This window comes from Anabrus simplex, chromosome 6, assembly GCF_040414725.1.
Source record: "Anabrus simplex isolate iqAnaSimp1 chromosome 6, ASM4041472v1, whole genome shotgun sequence".
NCBI classification, from domain to species: Eukaryota; Metazoa; Arthropoda; class Insecta; order Orthoptera; family Tettigoniidae; genus Anabrus; species Anabrus simplex.
The window spans coordinates 298,936,891-298,962,738 of record NC_090270.1 but is presented as its reverse complement, the minus strand read 5'-3'; the positions used below and the strand labels follow the sequence as shown (position 1 = coordinate 298,962,738).

Genomic DNA, 25,848 nt, shown 5'->3' with positions numbered 1-25,848 from the left:
AATTGATAGATAGAAAATCTGAATGAATAGCAGATAAATATGACAGGTTATTAATCAGCTCGTCAGCTCTAACAATATAAGGGACTTAGAAGTCCGAACATCAGATACAAAAACTTGAAATAGTTAGCAGACAATTACTTTGCATAGGAAAGAGCCTTATTGCTCTTGACAGGTACAAAATTTACAAGACCACGAATTGCTCCGATCATTTACACTACATGGGAGTCTGAGCTCCCAACAATACCACACTCCAGCCTCCAGCTTCGCAGAGGCATCAGTTCATTATGGCGCACTCAATTTCCACCTGGCAACCTATTGGTTGTCTTCACATTAAAGTATTCGTACACAGTTGCCCCGATGTGGGCTTATTTATTATTCATCAGTTATATAATTCACTGTTTCCAAGGGGAACTAACACCAGCAACAGTTACCGAATAAACAAGAGCATAATTGCCCATACTACATGGCCATAATGACAAAAGGAAATAGTTACACATAACCAACCATTAAACAAATTGCAAGCATGCGAAACACCTGCACTTCTTCAAGAAAGTGTTAAAACCCTAAGTGAACCTGTGGCTCGAGATACAGAGGCTAATCCTATGCTACGCCAGGGTGGCTAAAGAGGAAACATTAATGCCAAGACAAGATTTAAGAACTTTTTAGTCACCCTATGTGAGGGTGAATGGGAAACGACAGAGGGTCATCACTCTTTGTTCCCTTACATTACATATTTCCCAGTAGGGAGTAGAATCAGAGTCCTCAGACTTGCAAAAATTCTACATTTAAAACCACCAGATTATAAAATTACATTAAATGAAAATAGGTTGAAACCTTCCCCTCACGCTACTCGCAGGAGCTATCACATGTCTAGGTAAAATCTGCCATTACCTTGAGCTTCCTCACGCAGGCCTCGCCCCTGGGTTATGTCGCACTCCCCGAACACTGGAGCAGTTAAGATATTAAGGCCTTATAGTGCCCTGCTTTTATAGTACCATAAGCAGAAGATTCCAGAACTCTTTACTGATAGGCTGGATTCCTATGTACACCCCACCCCCGATTTTGATCGGCTAGAGAAAATATTTCCAAGTTGCTGATAGGTTAATTACAATCGAGGAGGAAGGAGCTGAAGAGTTGACAACTTCGGTACATTAACAAAACAATCCTCACAACCAGGTTTATAAACTTGAACAATAAATAGTACTCTATCCAGTAGTTAATCTTTAGTCCAGAAGAGGGATGGTAGAGACATCTAACTGTAGAAGACGAAAGTTGCTGGAAGTTCACCAGTTCAAGTCTCTTGACATAGATCGCGTTACAGAAGGAGCGCAGTTTAACTAGCCGGGGAAGGTGTACCCTGGTACAAAGATAATTCGTAATATTAACACCTAGGTACTTGCAGTGTTCCCCATGAGGTACTGTCACCCCATCAACACAATAATTAAAACTGAGAGGATTTTTCCTATTGGTGAAACTTACAACTAGACTTTTCATCCCATTTACATTCATACCTTGTCTGCTGTCCATCTCACTCCATTGTTGAAGTCCCCCTGCAGTCGCTCGCAATCCTGCAACTCATTTACTACTCTACACAGTAACATCATCCGCAAATATTCTTCCCATACCCAATGCCATATACAAACACTAGCACCACCTCGCGCAAGTGCAATCATATTCTGAATAAAAAATAGCTAAAGATTATTTTGGAATGTTACCTCATCGACAAGGGAGGCAAGTTGTTCGATCGGCTTTGTAGCCATGTCTCCTTGGATGATGAAGTCGGCCATCTTATCCTTGGGTACAGGTCCACGGTACTTCTTGATGAAGTACACTGACTTACTCTTGATGGAGACCGGGAAGCTGGTGGCCAGGAAAAGCTGGGCAGCATTGTTCTGGAGCACGATCAGCACCTGGAACAGACATCCAAGTAGAGTAATAAATATGTTACAAGATTGTGAGCTCCTGCAAAAAGACGGTGTCGTGAGATGGACAGCACGGAGGCTAAACACTGTCACACATTTACCTGCAAGGGAATTACAAAATATCTAATTTAGTGGACTTCAGAGCTTAATGTTTACAGTCACGGCCGAATCTAACTATTGCGACGCTTCTGGACTCAAATAATTTTGCGTCCTCCTTCCTTAAACTTGATAAGACAAAATTGTAATTACTGTTATCTTGATATAATGAATAAATCAATACAGTAGAATACCTCCAAGGTAAAATATCAAACATTAATACCATTAAATAATAATAATAATAATAATAATAATAATAATAATAATAATAATAATAATAATAATAATAATAATAATAATAATAATAATAATAATCCAACTGAGAGAGAAGAGGGCTGTCAACTCTGCAGAATTCATTACCCCGTCTGTTAAACATTGACACGTAAGTTAATCACGATGAGAGTTGATATTCTCATGTTTCGTTCAATCAGTCACTAGTGATCTGCATTTAGGGAAGTCACCCAGGGGGCAGATTCCTTATCTGTTGTTTTTCTAGCCTTTTCTTAAATGATTGCAAAGAAATTGGAAATTGATTGTACATCTCCCTTGGCAAGTTATTCCAATCCCTAAGCCCCTTCCTATAAACGAATATTTGCCCCAATTTGTCCTCTTGAATTCCAGCTTTATTTTCATATTGTGATCCTTCCCACTTTTAAAGACATCACTCAAACGTATTCGTCTACTGATGTCATTCCACGCCATCTCTCCGCTGACAGCTCGGAACATACCACTTAATCGAGCAGGTCGTCTCCTCTCTCCCAAGTTTTCCCACCTCAAACATTGCAACATTTTTGTAACGCTACTGTTTTGTTGGAAATCACCCAGAACAAATCGAGATGCTTTTCTTTGGATATTTTCCAGTTCTTGAATCAGGTAATCCTGGTGAGTGTCCCACACACTGGAACCATACTCTAGTTGAGCTCTTACCAGATACTTATATGCCCTCTCCTTTACATCCTTACTACAACCCCTCAATACTCTCATAACCATACCATGTGCAGAGATCTGTACCCTTTATTTACCATCATATTTATGTGATTATCCCAATGATCTTTCCTTATAATAAGACCTGGGTACTTACAATTATCCTCAAAAGGAACTTTCACCCCATCAACGCTGTAATTAAAACTGAGAGTACTTTTCCTACTTGTGAAACGCACAACCTGACTTATTTCCGTGCTTCCAACGACTGAAGCCATTGTTGAAAATTGGAATGTCCCTCCAAACATTTTACAAGGAGAAAAATGTCAAACACACAGACAGATCGTTGGCTGCAGGTATAAATAAGATATTTACGTTTCATCATGTCTCAATTTAAAAGATTTCTTTCAAAGAACATTTTTGCCAGAAATTGCTAATTATCTGGATACATCCGCATAGAATTACGGAAATTGTCCTGATTCTGCTTCACTCCACTTTTAGCATAGAAGTCTCTAGTGGCATTATTCATAAACCAAAAATAATGGTAATCGTTTAGGTTAAAAATACGTTCTCTTGGTACTAGATCGTCTTCACGATTTTCATTTACAGTTTCAACAACAGAGCAATGGAAACGCAACTAAAAGTGGGCGTACACTCATCAAAGTTTTCTGTGCCGGTACCATCATTCTTAATTTCGTCATTGCATGAGAGGAAGTTGTTTGAGTTATAGTTTAGATCCTGTGGAAAGACAAGTCCAATTTTGGTGTTCGAGAGAAGAATTAATTTTCCCTCCTCTTCTGTTAATCTGCAGTAATTTGCGCCACTTTCAGAAAATGAATGAAAATGGCTTTTACTTTCTTGATATTAGAGATATTAGCGGGCTTCTCTCGATTCAAATACCACGCAATTGTCTCTAGGTGGCGTTGATTCACCGTCCGCTTGACTATGCACGGCTTTACTTCTAAATTGACGTTCAGCAAAACAAATGAGCATTGCCTTACCTCTGTTGCTAGCGCGCTACCGCCGCGAGGACAGCTGATGCAATACGACCGCGATAAACACCCCTCGTACAATGTAATACCGTACTCACAAAAGCTAATGAATCGGGGTTGAAAATACATTCACTAAAACTACACTTACTAACAGCATCCGACTCTAAAAAGATAATACATTATTAAGAATAAAAGAGAATGAGGAAATAACACATCACTCGCCGCTAATGCCTGGCACAGGGAGGATGTTATGGTCTACAAAGTGAGCACTCCACTGATCTCAGAGTAATTTTCTTGCCACTTGCTCCTTTCCGAACTACACTGAAACATGCTAAACACGCACGAACTAAATGCACTAACCAATACACGGACGTAAATACTACTACAGCTATTTTTCTACACTGAACTACTAAACCTGTATTGTACTAAAAATAAAATTCAGAAAACTCAATCGTCAAAAATTACCAGTGTTTCGCCCAGAGTGCGGCATGGGCTCAACAGTTGGATACCGCACCTTTTCCAAAACACTGGTCGGCTAGCACGCCGGTAGCGACACCACTGCAAGCCATACATGTGAAAAGCACAATGCAGTGCCGACGTACTAGGGGAGAATTGCATCTCCATTTGCTGTATTGCCCTCCCGGGCTAGCATGACCAAAGTGTGGCTTCCGATTGAGATAGCTAAGTATGGCTTGCAGTGGTGTCGCTACCGGCATGCTAGCCGGCCAGTGTCTTGGAAAAAGTGCTGTATCCAACGGATGAGCCCATGCCGCACTCTGGGCGAAACACTGGTAACTTTTGACGATTGAGTTTCCTGAATTTTACTTTTAGCTATCTCAATCGGAAGCTACACTTTGGTCCTGTATTGTACTAATTTATGCTATGCTAAACTGTAAACTACACTATATTGAACTATACTAGACAGATAAATACAGATACAGATAAATACAGATAAATCAGAAAACACTGATTATTACGGTACTGATGAACAATGCAAGAGATCGCGAACAGTACCGAATACCATGCACGCTGAGCGAGATGGTTAACCACGTGGTGAATGTAAATATTAGAGTTGGCAACTAGGTTTTGAGATCGCACTCTGTTGATAATAAGTCGATATGGATGGCAGCTTGGGATTGGTTGCATGTCTACGTTTCAGCCCATAACTACCAGACAGAGCCATAATCAGCTAAAACATAAATTTAGAAGTAAAACCGTGCGGGGTATGAGCTACAGCCCGAAGTCATCTTGATACATGTATGCAGCACCGAGGGAGTTGTGTTTAAACATGGTGGTGGTATTTACATATAATATTATTACCGACTGTTTTCACATAAGCGGAACAAAATTCCGTTATTCATGTCGGCAGTTTTCGCTTTTGAATATTACGAAAGTCTCCGCATTCTAAAAAATAGTTTTCGAACTATTAGACCTTTTCATTTTTCTCTCCTCGTAAATTTGCTGGCTTGGTCCCAGGCCCGTAATGCCCAGGCCATGAGTACAGTAGCTAACAAAAATTTAAGACCAGTACGAAAATCAGGTAATGAACTTATGTTTGTGGTACGAATTGGTCTGCAAATATGCTTTTGCTTATTCGTGTTGATATACATCATGAAAAAGAACCATTTAAATATCGAATGAGGTTTATGGGTTATAATTTTTCAAACATTTTGAGAACCTTAATAGGTTTTGGGAGTAGAGGCTATCCTGTTCACTAAACCACAGCAGGTATTATGGCCACTTATTTTCTTAAATACCTACGGTATCAAATAAAATGCACATTTCCTTAAAGGCCGAAAGATGAAAATAACACTGGTCCTATTTCTGCATTTTTCACGACATTCACTTCCCAGTTCGGGTGGTGACTGTAACCTCAAAGATAAGACGCGAGTCAGCCGATAATTCTTAATCTATAACATGTATCGACTCCTGCAATCTGTTGAGCGAAGCCTGTACTACGTCGGGAGTGCAATTTCGGTGACGGTAGCTCATTCCAAAGATTCCTTCAACCATTTTTAAATACGGCGTTTGTCTTTTATTATTGGGCCGTGCAGTTAGGAGCGCACAGCTGTGAGCTTGTATCCAGGATGTGGTGGGTTCGAATTCCACTGCCGGCAACCCTGAAGACGGTTTCCCGTGGCTCCCCATTTTCACACCAGGCAAATGCCGGGGCTGTACCTTGATTAAGGTCATGGCCGCTTCCTTCCCACTCCAAGGCCTTTCCCATCCCATAGTCGCCATAAGACCTATCTGTGTCGGTGCGACGTATACAAAAATTGTAAAAATATATATTCTTTAAATGAGAAATTTCAAAAAGAACACCCCCAGAAAAAACTCCTATAATACTTTAATATTTCATCTTTTATGCCAATATACAGTCTACTGGATACATACTTAGAAAAAATAAAATATCCCATGTTTACCTTCTGTAGTTTAATGAAAAGGATGATCTTTACACCCAAAACTACGGTATTTTTTTATAGGTTCTCAGAATGTTTGAAAATTTATAGCTCATAAACTGCATTCAACAGTTCAACGGTTGTTTTTCATAACGTGAATAACAAGAATAACAAGAATAAGCCAAAAAATATTTTGTAGGCCAATTCGTACAGTAAATGCATGTTCAGGTGTTCATTAACTAATTTTTCTCTGGTGGTCTTAAACTTCTGTTAGGTATTGTATGTATGTATTTTTGGTGAACTTTTCAAACAGGCATGAAATTAAAAACGCCTGCAGGCATTAAATCATCAAGGTCTTAGAAATCACTAAAAAATAGTACAAGGTCCAGGTCCTAAACGTTGCTGAGCAAGATGTACATCAATATGACCAAAATTCAATTTTGAAAAATCGTGTTTTCAAAAAATTATCTAAATTAAATGATTTATGTTTGTAGTTAAGAACGATGTATTTTAAAAGAGTGTGCAAAGGTTCATGATTCTAACTCAAATAGTGCCCATGTTACAGAGAATTGAGAAAAGCCAGTATCTACCACTTCACCACCCGAACCTGTAGGCGAAACACTGCTACCGCGCGTTCTCCATTGGAACAGTGCTCTGCATGCGTCGGGCGGGGACTATACACTATACTTTCTTCATACATTTAAACAATAGCTCCCAGTTTATAATGTTAAAAGCTTTTTCCAAGTCCATGAAGGCTATAAACACCTCTCTGTTCATTTTTAATATTTTTTTCCAATATCATTCTTAACGCAAGAATTGCTTCTGTCGTTCCTTTGCCTTGTCTGAAACCAAATTGATCATCATCTATGACCTGCTCTATCTTAAATTTCATTCTGTTCTTTATTACATTTAGGAGTACGTTTGAGGCATGGGATACGATTGAAATCGTTCTATTGGAATAACACAGTGATGCTTTGTTTCAGTTGTTTATTTAAGGGATGTTCAAGGAGAGCTACATTTGTGGTTTCATTTGATGATAGAGGGGTGTCCAAAATATATATTTATTAATGATATATAAGTGATTTTGCTCTACTCACATTTATTTATTTATTTATTTATTTGCTAGGGGCTTTACGTCGCACCGACACAGTTAGGTCTTATGGACGATGGGATAGGAAAGGCCTAGGAGTTGGAAGGAAGCGGCCGTGGCCTTAATTAAGGTACAGCCCCAGCATTTGCCTGGTGTGAAAATGGGAAACCACGGAAAACCATTTCCAGGGCTGCCGATAGTGGGATTCGAACCTACTATCTCCCGGATGCAAGCTCACAGCCGCACGCCTCTACGCGCACGGCCAACTCGCCCGGTTACTCACATTTATTAAAGTGTTGTGGTTGTTGTCGTGGGCTAGCTATAGGTTGTCGGTTCATTATGGTAGCGGGTCGTAACCGCAGAGATGAGTGATACAGCAAGTGCACACACCCTAGATTTTTTATTAAGTGTATCTTAGAGCTTAACCCTTTCCGTTTTGAAACTGCATGAACGTGAATTCTGCGGACTATTCCAGGGATTACCGGAATGGTTGTATATAAATGATATGGATTAATATATTCGTGTAGAGTATAGAGTTTTCTGCATGCGATAGTTTGATAGGACGTTAGGTTAGGGATTACCCATTCTAATCATTTCATTTGTAATGTATTTTACTGGTCCGCCTCTGTGGTGTAGTGGTTAGCGTGATTACCTGCCACCCCCGGAGGCCCGGGTTCGATTCCCGGCTCTGTCACGAAATTTGAAAAGTGGTACGAGGGCTGGAACGGGGTCCACTCAGCCTCGGGAGGTCAACTGAGTAGGGGTGGGTTCGATTCCCACCTCAGCCATCCTGGAAGTGGTTTTCCGTGGTTTCCCACTTCTCCTCCAGGCGAATGCCGGGATGGTACCTAACTTAAGGCCACGGCCGCTTCCTTTCCTCTTCCTTGCCTATCCCTTCCAATCTTCCCATCCCTCCACAAGGCCCCTGTTCAGCATAGCAGATGCGGCCGCCTGGGCGAGGTACTGGTCATACTCCCCAGTTGTATCCCCCGACCAAGAGTCTGAAGCTCCAGGACACTGCCCTTGCGGCGGTAGAGGTGGGATCCCTCGCTAAGTCCGAGGGAAAAACCGAACCTGGAGGGTAAACAGATGATGATGATGATGATGATGTATTTTACTTAGTGATTTAGATTTAATAGTAGGAAGTAGTGACAAAGCGAAATTAGTAATTGGTAATCTTCCACAGTAGTATTTACATTTCAGGAATTCCAAAAAAGGAGAACAGCAATTTCACAGAAGTATGACAAATTTAACAAGTAACTAAATTGTTAGTGATTCTCAAGAAATGTCATAGTCATGTAACAGAACTTAGAAGAAGATAACAGATTTTAGGGAAACCATTTCTTCGAAATTAGATAGTTTCTTAATTAATAGATGGTGAATTTAAGTAATGTAATTGTTTAAGTGACTTAAATACAATCGAGTTTGAATATTAAAATAAATCCCAGTAATTAACTTGAAGTTTGTTCTGGAATTCTTAGATTTTTGTTTGTGGGAAAGGAATTAAGTAACGTAATATTAAGGGGATCTGTTCGATTTAAATGAACATTGTTGCCAAATATGAGGTCGTGTATTTGTTGTTTTCATTTTTGATGTTTGAATTTGTTCAGCACCTAAAGTGTTGGGGGAATTATTAAATAGACAGTTTGGCCATCAGATACATTAACTTAGATCTCTTTCCGGCCATCAGCCTCAGTGACTCTAATTTGGGCCATCAGCACACTAGTTTATTTTCCTTTGCCCACCAGACACACTGGCCTGCATTCTGAACGAAGCATTGACAGATATCGGTCCATGACATAGTCGCAGGTCACGCCGACTCAATTAAGAGTCCATGCCGAGTAATCAATATCTTGCGTGGCATACATCGATTGGACGGCCTTAATTATGTTAGGAGTCCAGAGCTCGTATCACGAGTCACAATGATGTTACATGCGATCTTATACGGAAACCGAGTGAAGGGACTTCCAGAAATGTATTTCTCAACCAGCATGAATAATAAAAGTAGTTTTCAATTAAAGTTACCCTTCAGGTAGTTGAGTTGATACCTCCTAAACAAAACCGGCGTGACTAACTACAATCTTTCAAACTTAAGAAGCCGTCCAGACTAGCTAACTGTTGTCAAGCTTTATTGTGGTTTTCAATTTCTTTTGATTCATTCAATAAATGATAATCTCTACAAGCCTCTCTCTGATTTTTGTTCCTGAACACCTTATGATATATCAACAAGTGATGGTGAGTTTGTAAGCGGTCCTGCAGATATCTCACGCTCAAGCTGTCATGTAGGAAAAGTAATGTTTCAGAAGACACATGAGAGTTCACTACATGCACACAACATTCAGTCTCCCATCCCGATGTTTTTTTTTTTGAATAGGCTTTACGTCGCACCGACACAGACAGGTCTCATGGCGACGGGGAATAGGAAAGGCCTAGGAGTGGAAAGGAAGCGGCCGTAGCCTAAAGGTACAGCCCCAGCATTTGCTGGTGTGAAATTGGGAAACCACGGAAACTCATTTTCAAGGCTGCCGACAGTGCAGTCGAACCCACTATCTCCCAGATGCAAGCCCACAGCTGCGCGCCCCTAACCGCACAGCCAACTCGCGCGGTGGATGTGGTTGTGAAGGCACACGAAAATAATTGTAAACGGTGGCACTAGGCCTTTCCATTTATAAATAAAATATATTTCCATTATTTGATATTCAGGATATTTTTCTGTTTTTAGTATTTTGTTTTCAATTCGGCTCGATGCGGCTAGGCTCACTAGTGTGACACATGTTCGTGAACTTTTACCCTTAAATCTCCCTCTCCGTAATTTCTAATGTATGAATTCAATTGCCGATAACGTATTTCTTTACGATTATATTTGCCCACAGTTTTCACCGGTAATTTAACCAGTATATTATGTTGTTTGAGTTATCAGTACGTAGACTGGTTTGATGCATCGCTTCATGCCACCCTACCCTGTGTTAATCTTTTCATTTCTACGTAACTGCTGGATCCTACATCTGCTCCAATCTGCTTGTCATATTCATACCTTGGTCTACTCCCACCGTCCTTCCCGCCTACACATCCCTCAAAAACCAACTGAACAAGTCCTGGGTGTCTTAAGATGTGTTCTATCGTTCCGTCTCTTCTTCTCGTCAAATTTAGCCAAATAGATCTCTCACCAATTCGATTCAACATCTCTTCATTCATGATTCGATCTATCCATCTCATTCTCAGCATTATTTTGTAACACCACATTCCAAAAGCTTCTGTTCCCTTTCTGAGCTAGTTATCGTCCATGTTTCACTTCCATACAACGCCAAACTCCAGACGAAAGTGTTCAAAAACATCTTTCTGATTCCTATATCAATGTTCGAAGTGAGCAAATTTCTTTTCTTAAGAATGGCCTCACTTGCTTGTGCCACCCTGCATTTATGTCCCTCTTTACTTCTGCCACCGTTAGTTATTCTACTACCGAAGTGACAATATTCATCTACTTCCTTTAAGACTTTATTTCCTAATCTAATATTTCCTGCATTACCAGACTACGTTCGACTACACTCCATTACTTTTGTTCATTACTTTCCACCGCCTGCAGCTTAACTACTGCTCTGTTAAGAGAGGCCAACGAGCCACTCTTGTCCCTCTCCTCGCCAGAATCAACCTCATATTTAAATGGATTTTACGCAAGGTCTGCTCGTATCTGGAAACTTCTCCCATCTTCTACCTCACTTCCTCCATGCAGTAAAGAAAATGTATATGTAAACAGAAACCCATATGTGTTGTGTTTGGTGTGATGTATGGGTATATAATTTGTATAAATTAGAATTGCAAGAAAGATGTGAGCAAGTACAGTTGAATGTGGGCGAATATGTATGCGTGCGCGTGCGCGTGTGGGAGTGGTGGTAATAAAGAAATGGCGTATGGCTTTTAGTGCCGGGAGTGTCCGAAGACATGTTCGGCTCCCTAGGTGCAGGTCTTTCTATTCGACACCCGTAGGTGACCTGCGCGTCGTGATGAGGATGAAATGATGATGAAGACAGCACATACACCCAGCCCCCGTGCTATTGGAATTAACCAATTAAGGTTAAAATCCCCGACCCGGCCGGGAATCGAACCCGGGACCCTCTGAACCGAAGGCCAGTACGCTGACCGTTCAGCCAACGAGTCGGACGGAGTGGTGGTGAATGAGTGCGTATCCAGGGATATGAGTAAGGATATAAATGACTGGGTCTTCTTACTCTAATATGTATAACATAAATGAAGATAAGTTAATTATTATTCTATGAGTACAGTGTAAATTTAAAATTGTCTACACATATGTAAATATTCTGTAGAGTTTATTTACACATACATGTGGTGATGGAGACACTTCCGTGTGTGTGGGGATTTCTCCACCTATCACCTCTAAATTTTACATGTATAATTTAAAGAAAATTGATAATAATAATAATAATAATAATAATAATAATAATAATAATAATAATAATAATAATAATAATGAAGAACCTGTTCATACCATTCAGTGATTTCCCCAGATCTTCTGCAGTCTTAGACAAAATTACAATATCATCGGCAAATCTCAGGGTTTTGATTTCCTCCCCTTGGATTGTGACTCCCTTTCCAAATTCCTACTTGATATCCTTTACCACCTGTTCTATACAAACACTGAAAAGGAGGGGTAAAACTGCAGCCTTATCTCACTCCTTTCTATCCTTTCGTATCAGTGTAGACTGATTTTTTATATAGTTTGTAGATAATTCTTCGTTGTCGGTATCCAATCCGGATCACCTTCAGAATCTAAAATAGCTTGGTCCAATCATGCCGATATGAAAATATCGGTTTGGACGTATTTTACCTGTAATAATATGGGTACAGGTATTCTATCCAAACTTAAATTATTCCATATTTGGTCTCTGCTCAGAACATCAGCATTGGCACTCTGTTTTCTTGCAGCACAGCACCCACCTCCTGCCTGGGGTGAATCATTTCATGCAAAACAGGTTGACTTAGCCGTCAATCAAACGGTATGGCCTGTTTCAGGCTGCCTCAAACCTACTCCTATCACCATCTATACCCCTTTAGCTGGAGTTGCGCCAATGAAGAAAACAAGAGGAACTGACCACAGAGGTAGAAAGGGCCGTAACCACCCACTATATGGCCATCAAGCGGCCAGACCCTGATTTGGACCATGTCATAGCTTTCTGGCAAGAACCACGCCTTTAAAAGGAGTCGGGGAAGCTAGTTTATTCAAAAATGATATATCCGACATGCCTATACCTCCAAAGGCTAAGCGCTGTCTATATGCTGACGACACAACTCTCTCTCTGTGGTCTCAAGGCAGGCACCTAGAGTCGGAAAGCCTCTCCACTCTCGATCCCTGGCTCAAAAAGTGGATAATCAAAATTAATGTCAATAAGTGCCACGCCACGTCTTAGGTGAAGTAATTAGATGGTCCTCAAGTGCTAAGTAACTAGGTGTCACCCTAGAACGGGGACTGACCTTTCGTCAGCCACTTTAACCCAAGTGGGTAACCCACTAATTAACACACAAGGTCAATACGAGACCCAAGGCCTTAAATATAAAAAGGCCCAGGATCCTCCTGAACTGAACAGCGCCTAGCGCTAGGCCACACGCTGGCCAGCAATGACTGTTCCCAATTCTAACCCGCAACCAGAAACCATTCAGTCATGGGATAAATGCATTAAGATAGAGCATTCAAGACTAGTACCGGTTGACGAGACAAAAATGTCACGGCCCTGTGTCTCTGCCACTGTACCGATTAATTAATATAATAATAATAATAATAATAATAATAATAATAATAATAATAATAATAATAATAATAATAATAATAATAATAATTTCTGGCTCCATGGCTAAACGGTTAGTGTGCTGGCCTTTGGTCCACAGGGTTCCGGGTTCGATTCTCGGACGGGTCGTAGATTTTAACCCTAAATGGTTAATTCCTCTGGCTCGGGGACTGGGTGTTTGTGCTATCCCCAACATCCCTGCAACTCACACACCATACATAACACTATCCTCCACCACAATAACACGCAGTTACCTACACATGGCAGATGCCGCCCACCCTCATCGGAGGGGTTGCCTTACAAGGGCTGCACACGGCTAGAAATAGCCACACGAAATTATATAACAACAACAACAACAATAATAATAATAATAATAATAATAATAGATTTTACCGAGCTCGATAGCTGCAGTCGCTTAAGTGCGGCCAGTATACAGTAATAGGGAGATCGTGGGCTCGAGCCCCACTGTCGACAGCCCTGAAGATGGTTTTCCGTGGTTTCCCATTTTCACACCAGGCAAATGCCGGGGCTGTGCCTAATTAAGACCACGGCCGCTTCCTTCCACTTCCTAGGCCTTTCCCGTCCCATCGTCGCCATAAGACATATCTGTGTCGGTGCGACGTAAAGAAAAAAAAAGATTATGTAGATTATTTAATTTTCGAGTAAAAATTTGTCCATGTGGAAGCTCGAATTGACTGGGGAGTATCTGATCGTTTCATAAAAATAATAAGTGATAACTATAGGCTATGTATTTTCCAGTTTTGCTATAGATATGATGTACACGATTTCAACTGTCATTCAGACTGTCACCAATCCGCCTTGCGACCCCAAAAACTGTGGATTCAAGACAAATCTTGGCCAGTTTGGACGTTTTCTTCTTAACCACTTCTCAACGTCCCTAATGATGGGGGCTGAACGTTGACTTAAACAACATCCGCAGTGTCAGTATTCATCTAAGTGTCGCCGTAAATTATGAATTCGTCACTAATATGGGTTGTTTTTTGGTTATATTCACATGTTATCCCCTCCCTTCAGGGTGTTAGTGGTTTCTTGCTCCACGGTATATTTTTCCCGATAGTAAGTCGAACGTGTACCATGCTTGAGTGGGAGCTGTTCTACAAATTCCACGCATACATCCAAAATATCGGTCTTTTTTGACATTTTTCTACACCCCATGCTGTAGGGGGTGAAATTACACTTAAACGGTATGCGGTGTATTGCCGTTTATCTCAGCAAACCCAAAAAATATGAATTCTACATTAATATCGATCGTTTTCGATTATTTTTATGTCACGTCCTCTCCTAGGATTGCTAAGGGGTGTCTTACCCCCAAAGTATATTTTTCCAAATAGTAAGTCATATACGCACAATGTTTAGTTGAGAATTATGCTGGAATATACAAAAATAAATCCATTATAGTGGTAATTTTGGACATCATTTTTCGGCCTTTCTCAACACCCATTCCGATTGAAGCCTAAGAAGGACTTAAACGGTACACAGAGCGTCACAGTTTATCTCAGCGACCCTAGAAACTATGGATTCGGCACGAATTTAGATCACTGTCGTTTATTTTTAGATATTACCCTCTCCCTTAGTGGTGCTAGGGGTGTCTTACCCCCGTAGAATTCTTCCGTAAAGTAAGCATATGTGTAACCGCAAAGCCCCATTGAGACCAAAGAACCCTTAATCAGGTACCCAGATTCCAGACCACCCGACAGAGATGAAATCAAGCGCCACATTGCCCGTCTCAAAAATAACAAAGCGCCGGGGGAAGAATCAGTAGTAGCAGAACTATGGAAATATGCCCCAGAGGAATCACTTGATATCTTGCAAAAGCAAATAGAAGAAATTAGGAACAAGGAGGCCCTACCCGAAGATTAGAAAATAGCTTTGATCCATCTATTACACAAAAAAGGCAGCATGAAGAACATCAACAACTACAGAGGAATATCTTTGCTACCCGTGACTTACAAAATTCTATCACTTGCCATCCTGGAGCGTTTGGAAGCACAAGTCGAACATCAAATAGGTGAATACCAAGGAGGGTTCAGAAAAGGTCGCTCAACAGCCGAACAGATCCAAAATCTCAAAACGATCATCAGATATTGTACACTAAGGTCCAAGCAGTATGTGTCTGTCTTTGTGGACTTTAAGAAAGCGCACGACTCCATTGACAGGGAAGTCCTGCTAAACATCTTAAATGAATTTGGAGTTGATTTGAAACTGCTGGCTTTAATTATAGCCACCCTGACCGATACAAAATCCAAGGTGAAGTTCCACGGATGTCTCTCGCATTCCTTTGACATCAAAACAGGAGTCCGACAAGGTGATGGGCTATCCCTGATACTCTTCAACTGTGTTCTTGAGAAGATCATCAGAACCTGGCGGGTGAGATTACAGGAAACCAACTACAGTGCATTGAGAATAGAAACCAAATCCAAGGGGATCGCAACAGACTGCTTAGCATTTGCCGATGATATTGCTGTTCTCTCAAACGACATAGAAACCGCTAGAGCTCAAGTTGAAATTTTAAAGGAAATTGCCGAACAAACTAGTTTGCAGATATCGTTTGAGAAAACGGAAGTAATGACTAACATCAAAGAGGCTCCACCAAAACTCCATACGAAATACCGGGACATCACCCGAGTAGACAAATTGAAATACCTGGGTGAGATCATCATGAAAAATGGACTGGACAAAGAAGCACTTCAGGAGCGAATACGCAAACTGGAAATAGCCTACCAAACATCCCGCACAATCTACAACAAAAAATGCCTTTCCCAAAACTGCCAACAAATGACTCCTTGAAGAACTGGAGAAAAAAGAACGCAAAATTATGAGAGGAATCTTGGGATCAAAGTACAGAAATGGAATCCATCAAAAGAGATCCAACAAGGAAGTCTACAGCAAAATAGAGAAGATTACCGACACAATCAGAAAAAGACGGGCACCATTTTACGGTCATCTGAAAAGAATGGACGGAAGAAAGTTAACTAAAGAAATCTTTCACTTTTTTTTATTCAAACCCCAAAACCACAATTCCCTGGTTTAGAAATACCAAAGAAGACCTGCAAATGCTACATATCTCAGCTGAAGACGCCCTTAACAGAGATCTCTTCCGCAAGAAAATATTGACGAACGGGCTAAACCGAGACGAGCAACCGAAGAGAAGACACGGTGCCCCTTGGACAGAGGAGCGCAAGCAGGCCCACTCAGAAAGAATGAGGGAAATTTGGGCTCTAAAGAAGGCCAAGTTCAGTGTCAAATGCAACAAGACTTAACGTGGTCCTTCATGGCCCCAGCGAATTATATAATAATAATAATAATAATAATAATAATAATAATAATAATAATAATAATAATGTTATTGTATTTACTGTATTTACGTGGCACTAAATACTTTTTTTCTGTTTTCGGAGACGTCGAGGTGCCGAAATTCAGTCCCGCAGGAGTTAGTTTACGTGCCAGTAAAACTACCGACACGAGGCTGACGTATTTGAGCACCTTCAAATACCACCGGACTGAGCCAGGATCGAACCGGCCGTGTTGGGGTCAGAAGGCCAGCGCCTTAACCGCCTGAGCCACTCAGTCCGCCAAACTATGGATTCGGCACTATTTTCGATTATTTTCATATCTCATTCCTCCCTCGCTCCCCCCACAAATGGGGCTGAAATTGGACTTTAAAAATCCGGAGTGTCACTATTCATCTCAGCGACCCCTAAAGGTTTGGCATTCGACACTATTATTGGTTATTTTTATATCTCACTCTTTCGCCCCTCACTCCTAAGGGTGCTTGGGGTGTCTTGTCCCCACGCGGTTTGTCTTCTGATACTAAGTCATAAGTGTTCCATAAAATGAAATGGCGTACCGGTACGGCTTTTAGTGCCGGGAGTGTCCGAGGAAAGTTCGGCTCGCCAGGTGCAGGTCTTCTGATTTGACTCCCGTAGGCGACCTGCGCGTCGTGATGAGGATGAAATGATGATGAAGACGACACATACACCCAGCCTCCGTGCACTGTCATGAATTTCCTAGCAAGACACATACTTTATAAAACATGGTGGCATGTTCCTATCATCCTACATACAGCATCTCTTACCGGACCATCGTGATATAGCGCAAGCTGTTGTCCCCTAGCGACAATCTGTCCATCAAGTCGACCCAATCTTGGTGCGGCTTAGTAATAAAATTAATGACATAAAAATACTCATCATAAAATAACTACCCATCGGGTTTCGCTCAAACCACTTAATAAACCCTTCTAGGAGCAATTTAGCGAAAATTTCAGCGAAATTGATCCAGTAGTTTTTGAGTCCATTGTTTGTTTGTCCAACCCCTGTCCCGTTTCCCTACGGGGTCGGGTTTGAGGTGAGATGAATCTGTCGTGGCGGGTTTTTATGACCGGATGCGCTCCCTGACGCCAGCCTCATCAGAGGAGTTAATGGGATGATATATGATACTAGGAAGGGTGAAAGCCAGTGCCGGCACCTAGCCTACTCCTGTCGAATAGCACCAAAGTCTGCTCAAGCTTAACGTCCCCACCCGAAGGATCATCAATAGCGTCATATGCCCTCAGTCCATATGAGTACTGCGGAGAGGTTTGAAATTTAATCCAGGCTTTTGGCATGCCATCTAATGATTAGAAATGGTATACCACCACCGCCCCTACCCTGCCGGCCAACACTCTGATGGTGAATTTTTTTTCCGACTAACAGGACTCGAACCGGCTAACCTCGGTGTCAGACAGTTTAGACTTCAACGCCTTAACGATCATGTCCACTAGGCGGGCTCCAAACAAACATTAATTTATCTACATAAATAAAATCGTAACGAACGTGTGTCTGTACATTGACTATTTTGGCGAAATTTCCGTACAGTTATCTATTTCAGGTGTAATAATGACCATCTGCATAATTTTTAGCTTTGGTGCCTGTTTGTCTGTCCTTCTATAACTTGAAAACTACTGGATATATTTCCACCAAACTTCATATTTAGAATCCACCTGTCCTTGGGTAGGTGTCTTGGTGTCTATTTGTCTGTTTGTTTGTCTGTTTGATTGTCTGTTTGTCGGTCTTTCGATAACTTGAAAACTACTGGATATATTTCCATTAAAATTCATATTTAGAATCCACCTGTCCTTGGATAGGATTTAGGGCAAATATTGTTTCTAAATCCCGGAACTGGCTGGGGGTTTATACGAAACCGAAACCGTGATTTTGCACTCCCTCAAAATATACACAACCAAACTTAATGGAAATCTACCTGCCTAAATGGAAATTCATTTCTAAACCTTTTTTTCTCATGTGCATCATTTCGATACGAGGATTAATAACGGAGATATCATTAACGGACCGTTTTTCGGTACAAGTCCCGCTGGACTTAACGCAAGAGCGGGTGCATGTAAAGCGTATTTCTTACAACTTGAAAACTACTGAAGATATTTGAATCAAACTTTATATTTAGCAACCACCTGTCCAAGAGTAGGTTTTAAGGGCAATACCATTTCAAATTCCAGGAATGGACTGGGGTTTTATAGGGAACCGAAATGGTGATTTTACTCTCCCACAATATATAAAGTACAAGACGAACCTGAATGCAAATCGACCAAACTTGTTGGAAATACAATTCTAACATTTTTTCTCATGTGCATTTTTCAGCAGGAGGATTAGTAAGGGAGGTACCATGAAAGGTCGGTTTCTCAGGCTAAGTCCAGCGGACATAGTCCAAAATGTGTTATACGTGGAGCAGATTACTTATCGATCTATATCACACAAATCGTAACGACCGTGTGTCTGTGCACTGACAATTTTGGCGAAATTTTCGTACAGCTTTAGGTTTAAGGGGTAATAATGACCATCTGCATATTTTTAGCTATAGTTTCCTGAAAGTCCTAAATTTTACCCCCCTCGCCCAAAATCAAGATTGCCTCACAATCTGCCACACGAGCTGGAAAATAGAAATTAAGCAAAATTATACGCTTTAGCTGGTAACCTACGGAAAAATTCTAAGATCTTTAAATTTTTCACTTTTTATGCCGAACAATATAGAAATATGGAGGCAATTTAATGATGGTGCAGACCTTCTTTTCTAGGTATTTCGCGGCTAAATGGTAAGTCCTATCACAAAACGGATGGCACAATCTCCGTTCAATTTGGAGTGATCTACAACCTTGGTCCTGTGACATTTTGTCGTCTCTCTCTCTCTCCCTTATAGAGTAGATTTGGCTGTATATTTCGATTGTTCGTAAATTTTGTGCTTTTTACACGAATGTTACTTAGTTTGACACACTTATAGGAAAGATAGAGTCATCGAATTTGGCGCGCACATTGACACGACCAATGGCTATATGCGAACCAAATTTCATGATTCTAGCTTCTACATAAGTATGTGAAAAATAATATAAAATGTTAAAAATGTACCCAAATTTCACCCTATTCAAATAACGTAACTCAATCGAACCCATAAATATGGAAGATACGAGAAAATATTTTAAGACCAAACATTTAGAGCGATAAAAGGGACGTCTGAGGGTGCAAACCGTTTGTTGGTATGATGTACCGTTTAGGAGCAGTAAATCTCGAAATGAAGTTTTGCACTTACAAACGTGCCCATGCTTATATGCCATCTATAGTTGTAACGATCGTGTGTCTGCACATTGACTATTTTGGCGGAATTTCCGTACAGTTATCCGTTTGAGGTGTAATAATGACCATCTGCATATTGCTTGGCTTTGGTGTTTGTCTGTTTGATTGTATGAGTTCGTATAACTTGAAAACTACTGAATATATTTCTACCAAACTTGATATTTAGAATCCGCCTGTCCTTAAGTAGGTTTTAGGACCAATATTATTTCTGAATATTTAAATTTACTGGGGATTTATCCGAAACCGAAATCAGTGTTTTGCACTCCCTCAAAATATGCACACCAGAAATTAATGGAAATCTATAATCCTTGATGGAAATCCACTTCTAAACCTTTTTTTCTCTCATGAGCATTTTTCGACAGGAGGATTAATAAGCGAGATATCATGAACGGTTTGTTTTACAGGTTAAGTCCAGCGGACATAGCCCAAAAGGTGTTGTACGTGGAGCAGATTTCTTATCTATCTACATAAATAAAATAGTAACGACTGTGTGTGCCTGTACACTGACAATTTGGTGAAATTTTCGTACCGCTACCCGTTTGAGGGGTAGTAATTACCATATGCATATTTTTGGTGTAGTTTCTTGAAAGTCCTAATTTTTACCCCCCTCACCCAAAATCCAGATTGCGGCATAATCTGCCAGACGAGCAAGAAAATTGAAATTATGGCAAAATTATACCTTTTAGCCTGTAACGGACGAAAAACTTCCAAGTTCTTTACATTTTTCACTTTTTATCCTTGAAGAATATCGAACTATGGAGGCAATTTTAATGATGGTGCAGACCTTCGTTTCGAAGTTCGAAGTATTTCGTGGGATAACGGGAAGTCCTATTACATAACGGATAGCACAATCTCCGTTCAATTTGGAGTGATATTCAACCTTGGTCTTTTGACTTTCTCGTATCTGTATCCCTTATACGTTAGATTCGTCTCTATTTCTCGACTTTAAGTAAATTTGGACATTTTACATGCATAATTCATACTTTTAATCACTTACAGGAAAGATAGAATCATCAAACTCTTCACGAACATTAGCCCACCCAGTACCCTTATGTGAGCCAAATACTATCTCACATAATTATCCGAAAAGTAATGCAATGTAAGATAGTCTTTCACAAATTTCACCCTATTCAACGTTTCTAACTCATTCTGACCCATAAATAGATGAGATGCGAGAAAATATCATAGGACCAGCTATTTAGGCCGCTAAATACTGCATCTTATGGTACAATCCCCATTTTCATCACAACTCCTCAACCCACACTTTACATTGGGAACAACGTATGGGGACCTCCCCATGGTATTTCTCGGATAAGGCTAAGAGACATGCAATTTTAAAACAATCTTATTTACTGCACGTACAGTATTTACTTCGATATCCGTATACAATGTAGAATACCGTAGCAAAGCACGGGTACATTTGCTGGAGACCGACTTACCATGGATTCAGGTTTGTTAAGAAAGTGGAACAGTGGCTCCTTGTTATCCTCAGTGAGCACCGCACGGCCCCACTTCTCAGGCTTCAGCTTCAGAGTCTTCTGGACGAAGTTCCCCAGGTACTCCACCCTGGGGTCCGGCGGCTGCTCCATCTTTCCTGAAAACACACAACAACAATGTGTCAAGTATTATGTATGTATGTGTGCTTTTTAATCATTTATTAACAGCAGGCTCCATTGCAGAATATAATACTACATGCTTATGTATACACAACGACACTAATAATTAATACCCTATATACAATTATTTACTTATGGCTTTTGTCAGTTTTACACTTAACTGCCATCTCGTCGTAGGATGTCAAAATGTATTTTATTTACAAATTTATAAAAGTCCTTCAGGTGTTTCTCCACCAGTTCTTATTTCTCCACTGACAAGTGGCCCACTGACTTTTTTAACACTCCTACAAAGTTCATCTCTCTCGCAGTTGAGTAATTAACACTCCCGAAGAATATAGTCAACTGTCTGGTGATTTGTTTCACAGCACACACATGGAGGGTCATTTGTTATTTTGAACCTAAAGAAGTATTCACCAAATTTTCTGTGGCCTGTTGCCATTGCTGTAATATTATGGCTCAGGTTTAATTTAATTTTCAATCTGCTCCGTACATTAGGAAGGCATGCTTCAGTTATGCTTCCGATTGTAGTGTTTTCCCACTCGCTCTCCGACAATCAAATGGTTTCCTCCCTCAGGTCTTGTTTGATTGTACAGGTAGGTGTTCGATTGTAAACCACTCTTACGTCCGGGTTGTTTGCAGCTTCTTTGGCCAGATGGTATGTATGTATGTATGTATGTATGTATGTATGTATGTATGTATGTATGTATGTATGTATGTATGTATGTATGTATGTATGTAAGTCTCTAACATTTAACGCTTCACTTTTAAACAGTTTGAGCTGGAGTGTTCATGAATTCCTTTATGGTACACAATCAAACACTTGATCTTCGACATTAAAAACTCACCAACACAGTACAATATTTATAGGAAAGTGTTTAAACTACCTGTCTTCCTGAAAAGAAACTGCGCCGAATGTGTTTCTCCTGGAACTCTGGTAACTTTGTTGTACACTGTAATCAGGCCATCCTTAGAATACTCTTACGAAGTGTGGCTACCTTCTTAGCTGTGTTTAGTACAAAACTTGAAAAATTCTACTGTATATAAGGTTCACAAAATGGATCAGCTACATAGGTTTGGGTGTTCCTCTTTCATCGTTCTATTACTAGTCGTTTTGTGAGACTATGAGTATGAGGACACTGCATTCGCGCCGCAGATGTGCCAATGCCTTCTTTCTTTATAATTTTCTGACGATTAGAGTGGATTGATCATTATTGTTGGAGTTGATTCCATTACATGTTCCTCGTCTCAATACTAGGCAAAATCATATTTACCATTCACCTAAAGTGCGAATTGTGGCTCGGACAAACTCATGGCTACTGAGAGCACTAAAATCTCCGAATGAGGTGGATGAATTAGTGGACCATTTTCACTCAGCCCCGTCTGAAATTAGACGTGCCCTAATGATCCCATGAATGTAAGGTTCTCTCTGTATAAATATGTATATATAAATGTCTCTAGATTTAGTTTAGGCATGGTAATTATTTTATGATTCGTTTTTATTAATTTAAGAAAGAGGTTCGCAAAGTGTTTTGTGTGGAGTGTGGTGTCATATGGAGCGGAAGCATGGACATTAACAAAGAGAGATACTAAGTAATTTGTAAGAGTTGAAATATGGTTGTGCAGAAGAATTGAAAAAGTGAAATGGACAGATAAAGTGAGAAATGCTGAAGTACTAAGAAGAGTAGGAGAGAATAGACACCTGATGAGGGCGATAAGGAAGAGGAAAATATCCTGGTTGAGTCAAATACTACGTAGAAATTGTCTTTAACAGAGGGTGGTGGAGTGAAAAATAGATGGAAGAAGAGGAAGGTTTGGAATGTTAACAGGTGTTTAGTAAAGTAGAAGCTATCAACAACAGAAGCAAGATGCTTAGGACAGGATGTCCAGTTAATACCTGTCTCAATACAGATTCACATGGAGAAGAAGAAATATGTGAATATAAACGTCTCTAGATTTAGTATAAACTTGGTAATTATTTTAGAAAATTACTTTTTAAAATTTGTTTAATATCTTATACAATGTTTTAATGAATAATCCGTAATTGGGCAAATAAACCGTTTTTGATAAGCAAATCTATCCATCTTTCTATCTAGAACAATAAGAAGTCTCTAGTAAATCACTCTGCATCAGGGTTCTTCAAATGTTTTTTGAAATGATTGGCCTGATTGGAACATTGGAACTTACAATGTTTCAATCGATCGCTACTGATCTGCATTTAGGGCAGTCCCCCAGGTGGCAGATTCCCTATCTGTTGTTTTCCTAGCCTTTTCTTAATGATTGCAAAGAAACTGGAAATTTATTGAACATCTCCTTTGGTAAGTTAATCCAACCCCTAACTCCCCGTCCTATAAACGAATATTTGCCCCAATTTGTCCTCTTGAATTCCAACTTTATCTTCATATTGTGATCTTTCTTACTTTTAAAGACACCACTCAAACTTGTTCGTCTACTAATGTCATTTCATGCAATCTCTCCACTGAGAGCTTGGAGCAAACCGCTTATTCAAGCAGCTCGTCTCCTTTCTCCCAAGTCTTCCCAACCCAAACTTTGCAACCTCTTTTGTAACGCTACTCTTTTGTCAGAAATCACTCAGAACAATTCGAGCTGCTTTTCTTTGGACTTTTTCCGGTTTCCGAATCAAGTTATCCTGGTGAGGGTCCCATCCAGTGAAACCATACTCTAGATAGGGTCTTACCAGAGACTTTATGTCCTCTCCTTTACATCCTTTTGAAGTGACAACGAATGTACGAAACTTTGTGCAACAGAAACGCACCTCACTACAACAGCTTACTGCTCTGCGACTATAAAACACTAAGCAATTGTTTCATTACGTAGATACTATGCCTCAATCGTTTGAAACACGCTAATTCACTCCCGTTACCGGTAAGTGTAGAGTAACACGGCGCTTGAGATGTGGCATCCCAACGCGCACTCATTAGGCTACCATTTGACTCTCGGCTGCCAATTGTTTGATTTGTTTCAGATATGACTTCATTTTTTTTTTTTTTGCAATTGGCTTTACGTCGCACCGATACAGATAGGTTTTACGGTGACGATGGGATAGGAAAAGCCTAGGTGTGGGAAGGAAACGGCCGTGGTCTTAATTAGGGTACAGACACAGCAATTGTCTGGTGTGAAAATGGTAAACCATAAAAAACCATCTTCAGGGCTTTCGACAGTGGGGTTCGAACCCACTATCTCCCAGATGCAAGCTCACAGCTGCGCGCTCCTAACCGCACGGCCAACTAGCCCGTTAATATGACTTCAAAGCTGAATTGAGATACACTCCACACGAGGTGCTAACACATTACTTGTGCCAATACTCTGTCACTAATTCCGCGTGATTCTTGAATTTTGAGGCTAAGAGGCCTGTGTCTCCCTTACTATTGTTTACATATCACTGAAATATCGAAAGTAGGTCAACCTCATGAAGCCAAGCATAATGGCAAAATAATCATCGAGATATTTCCAAGCATTCAAGAGATATGCATCGAAAAAGATGACCTTAGTACGTCCGACGCTGACCTGACGTCACTCGCGCCGCCATCTTGTGACACACCTCGCTTGTCCAGTGCGGCCACAGCGATGCAGCCATACAGAGAGAACACTGTGTTTCATTTACTTACGACTGCATTTGTTACATTGAATACATGTGTTTTGTTTCACTAAACTCGGCGTGTAACGTTATCATGAATAAAACATGAGGCCGTATCGTATATAGAGTGTGTAATTCTCTGATAAGGTCCGAGTTAGAGTATGGCACCAGCGTATGGGACCCGCGCCAGGATTGCTTGGTACTAGAACTGGAAAAGCCAAAGGAAAACAGTGCGATTTGTGGGGGTTATTTCCGACTAAATAGTAGAGTTACGAAAACGTTGTAAACGTTGGGTGGGAAGATTTGAGAGTAAGGAGACGAGTTGTTCGACTAAGTGGTATGTTCCAGTGGAGAACGCGGAATGACATTAGTAGACGAATAAGTTCGTGTGGTGCTTTTACAAATAGGAAAGATCATATAATACGTGATCCATTACGGGGAAGGAGACCCTAAGTCGGCAATGGACATTTTACAGCAGAGCTGAACAAAACTGTCTGCGGTGTAAAATTTCATTTCTTTGTTTTGATTTCTTAGCTGGGGGGGGGGTGATTAGTTCAGTGGCTTACTTGCTGGCTTCCTACCTCGACGGCTAAGGTTCGAATCCCGGTCCATCCTGGGACGAGATTTCCATGTCAAGAATCACGTGGCTTCGGGAACGGCATCCGGTCCTAAATACTCGGCCGAGACCAAATGAGCTTGGGCAGCTCCAGCGACGCCAGAAATAACTCGGATAAGCTAAAGAAAGTTTTGTTCAAAATTAGTTTTTCTTCTTGCGGTA

General features: G+C 40.6%; 1 protein-coding gene across 1 annotated transcript in view; it reads right to left on the bottom strand.

Annotated features, from left to right (window-relative positions):
• Positions 1–25,848, bottom strand: part of Dhc93AB (Dynein heavy chain at 93AB) — a 780,004-nt gene that overhangs the window by 740,116 nt on the left and 14,040 nt on the right. Inside the window, exons 2-3 of the mRNA XM_068228295.1 lie at positions 21,299–21,453; positions 1,716–1,910 (exon numbers count right to left, since the gene is read on the bottom strand). Coding sequence (XP_068084396.1) covers positions 1,716–1,910; positions 21,299–21,453 — 350 coding nt within the window. The remainder of the gene's footprint in view (positions 1–1,715; positions 1,911–21,298; positions 21,454–25,848) is intronic.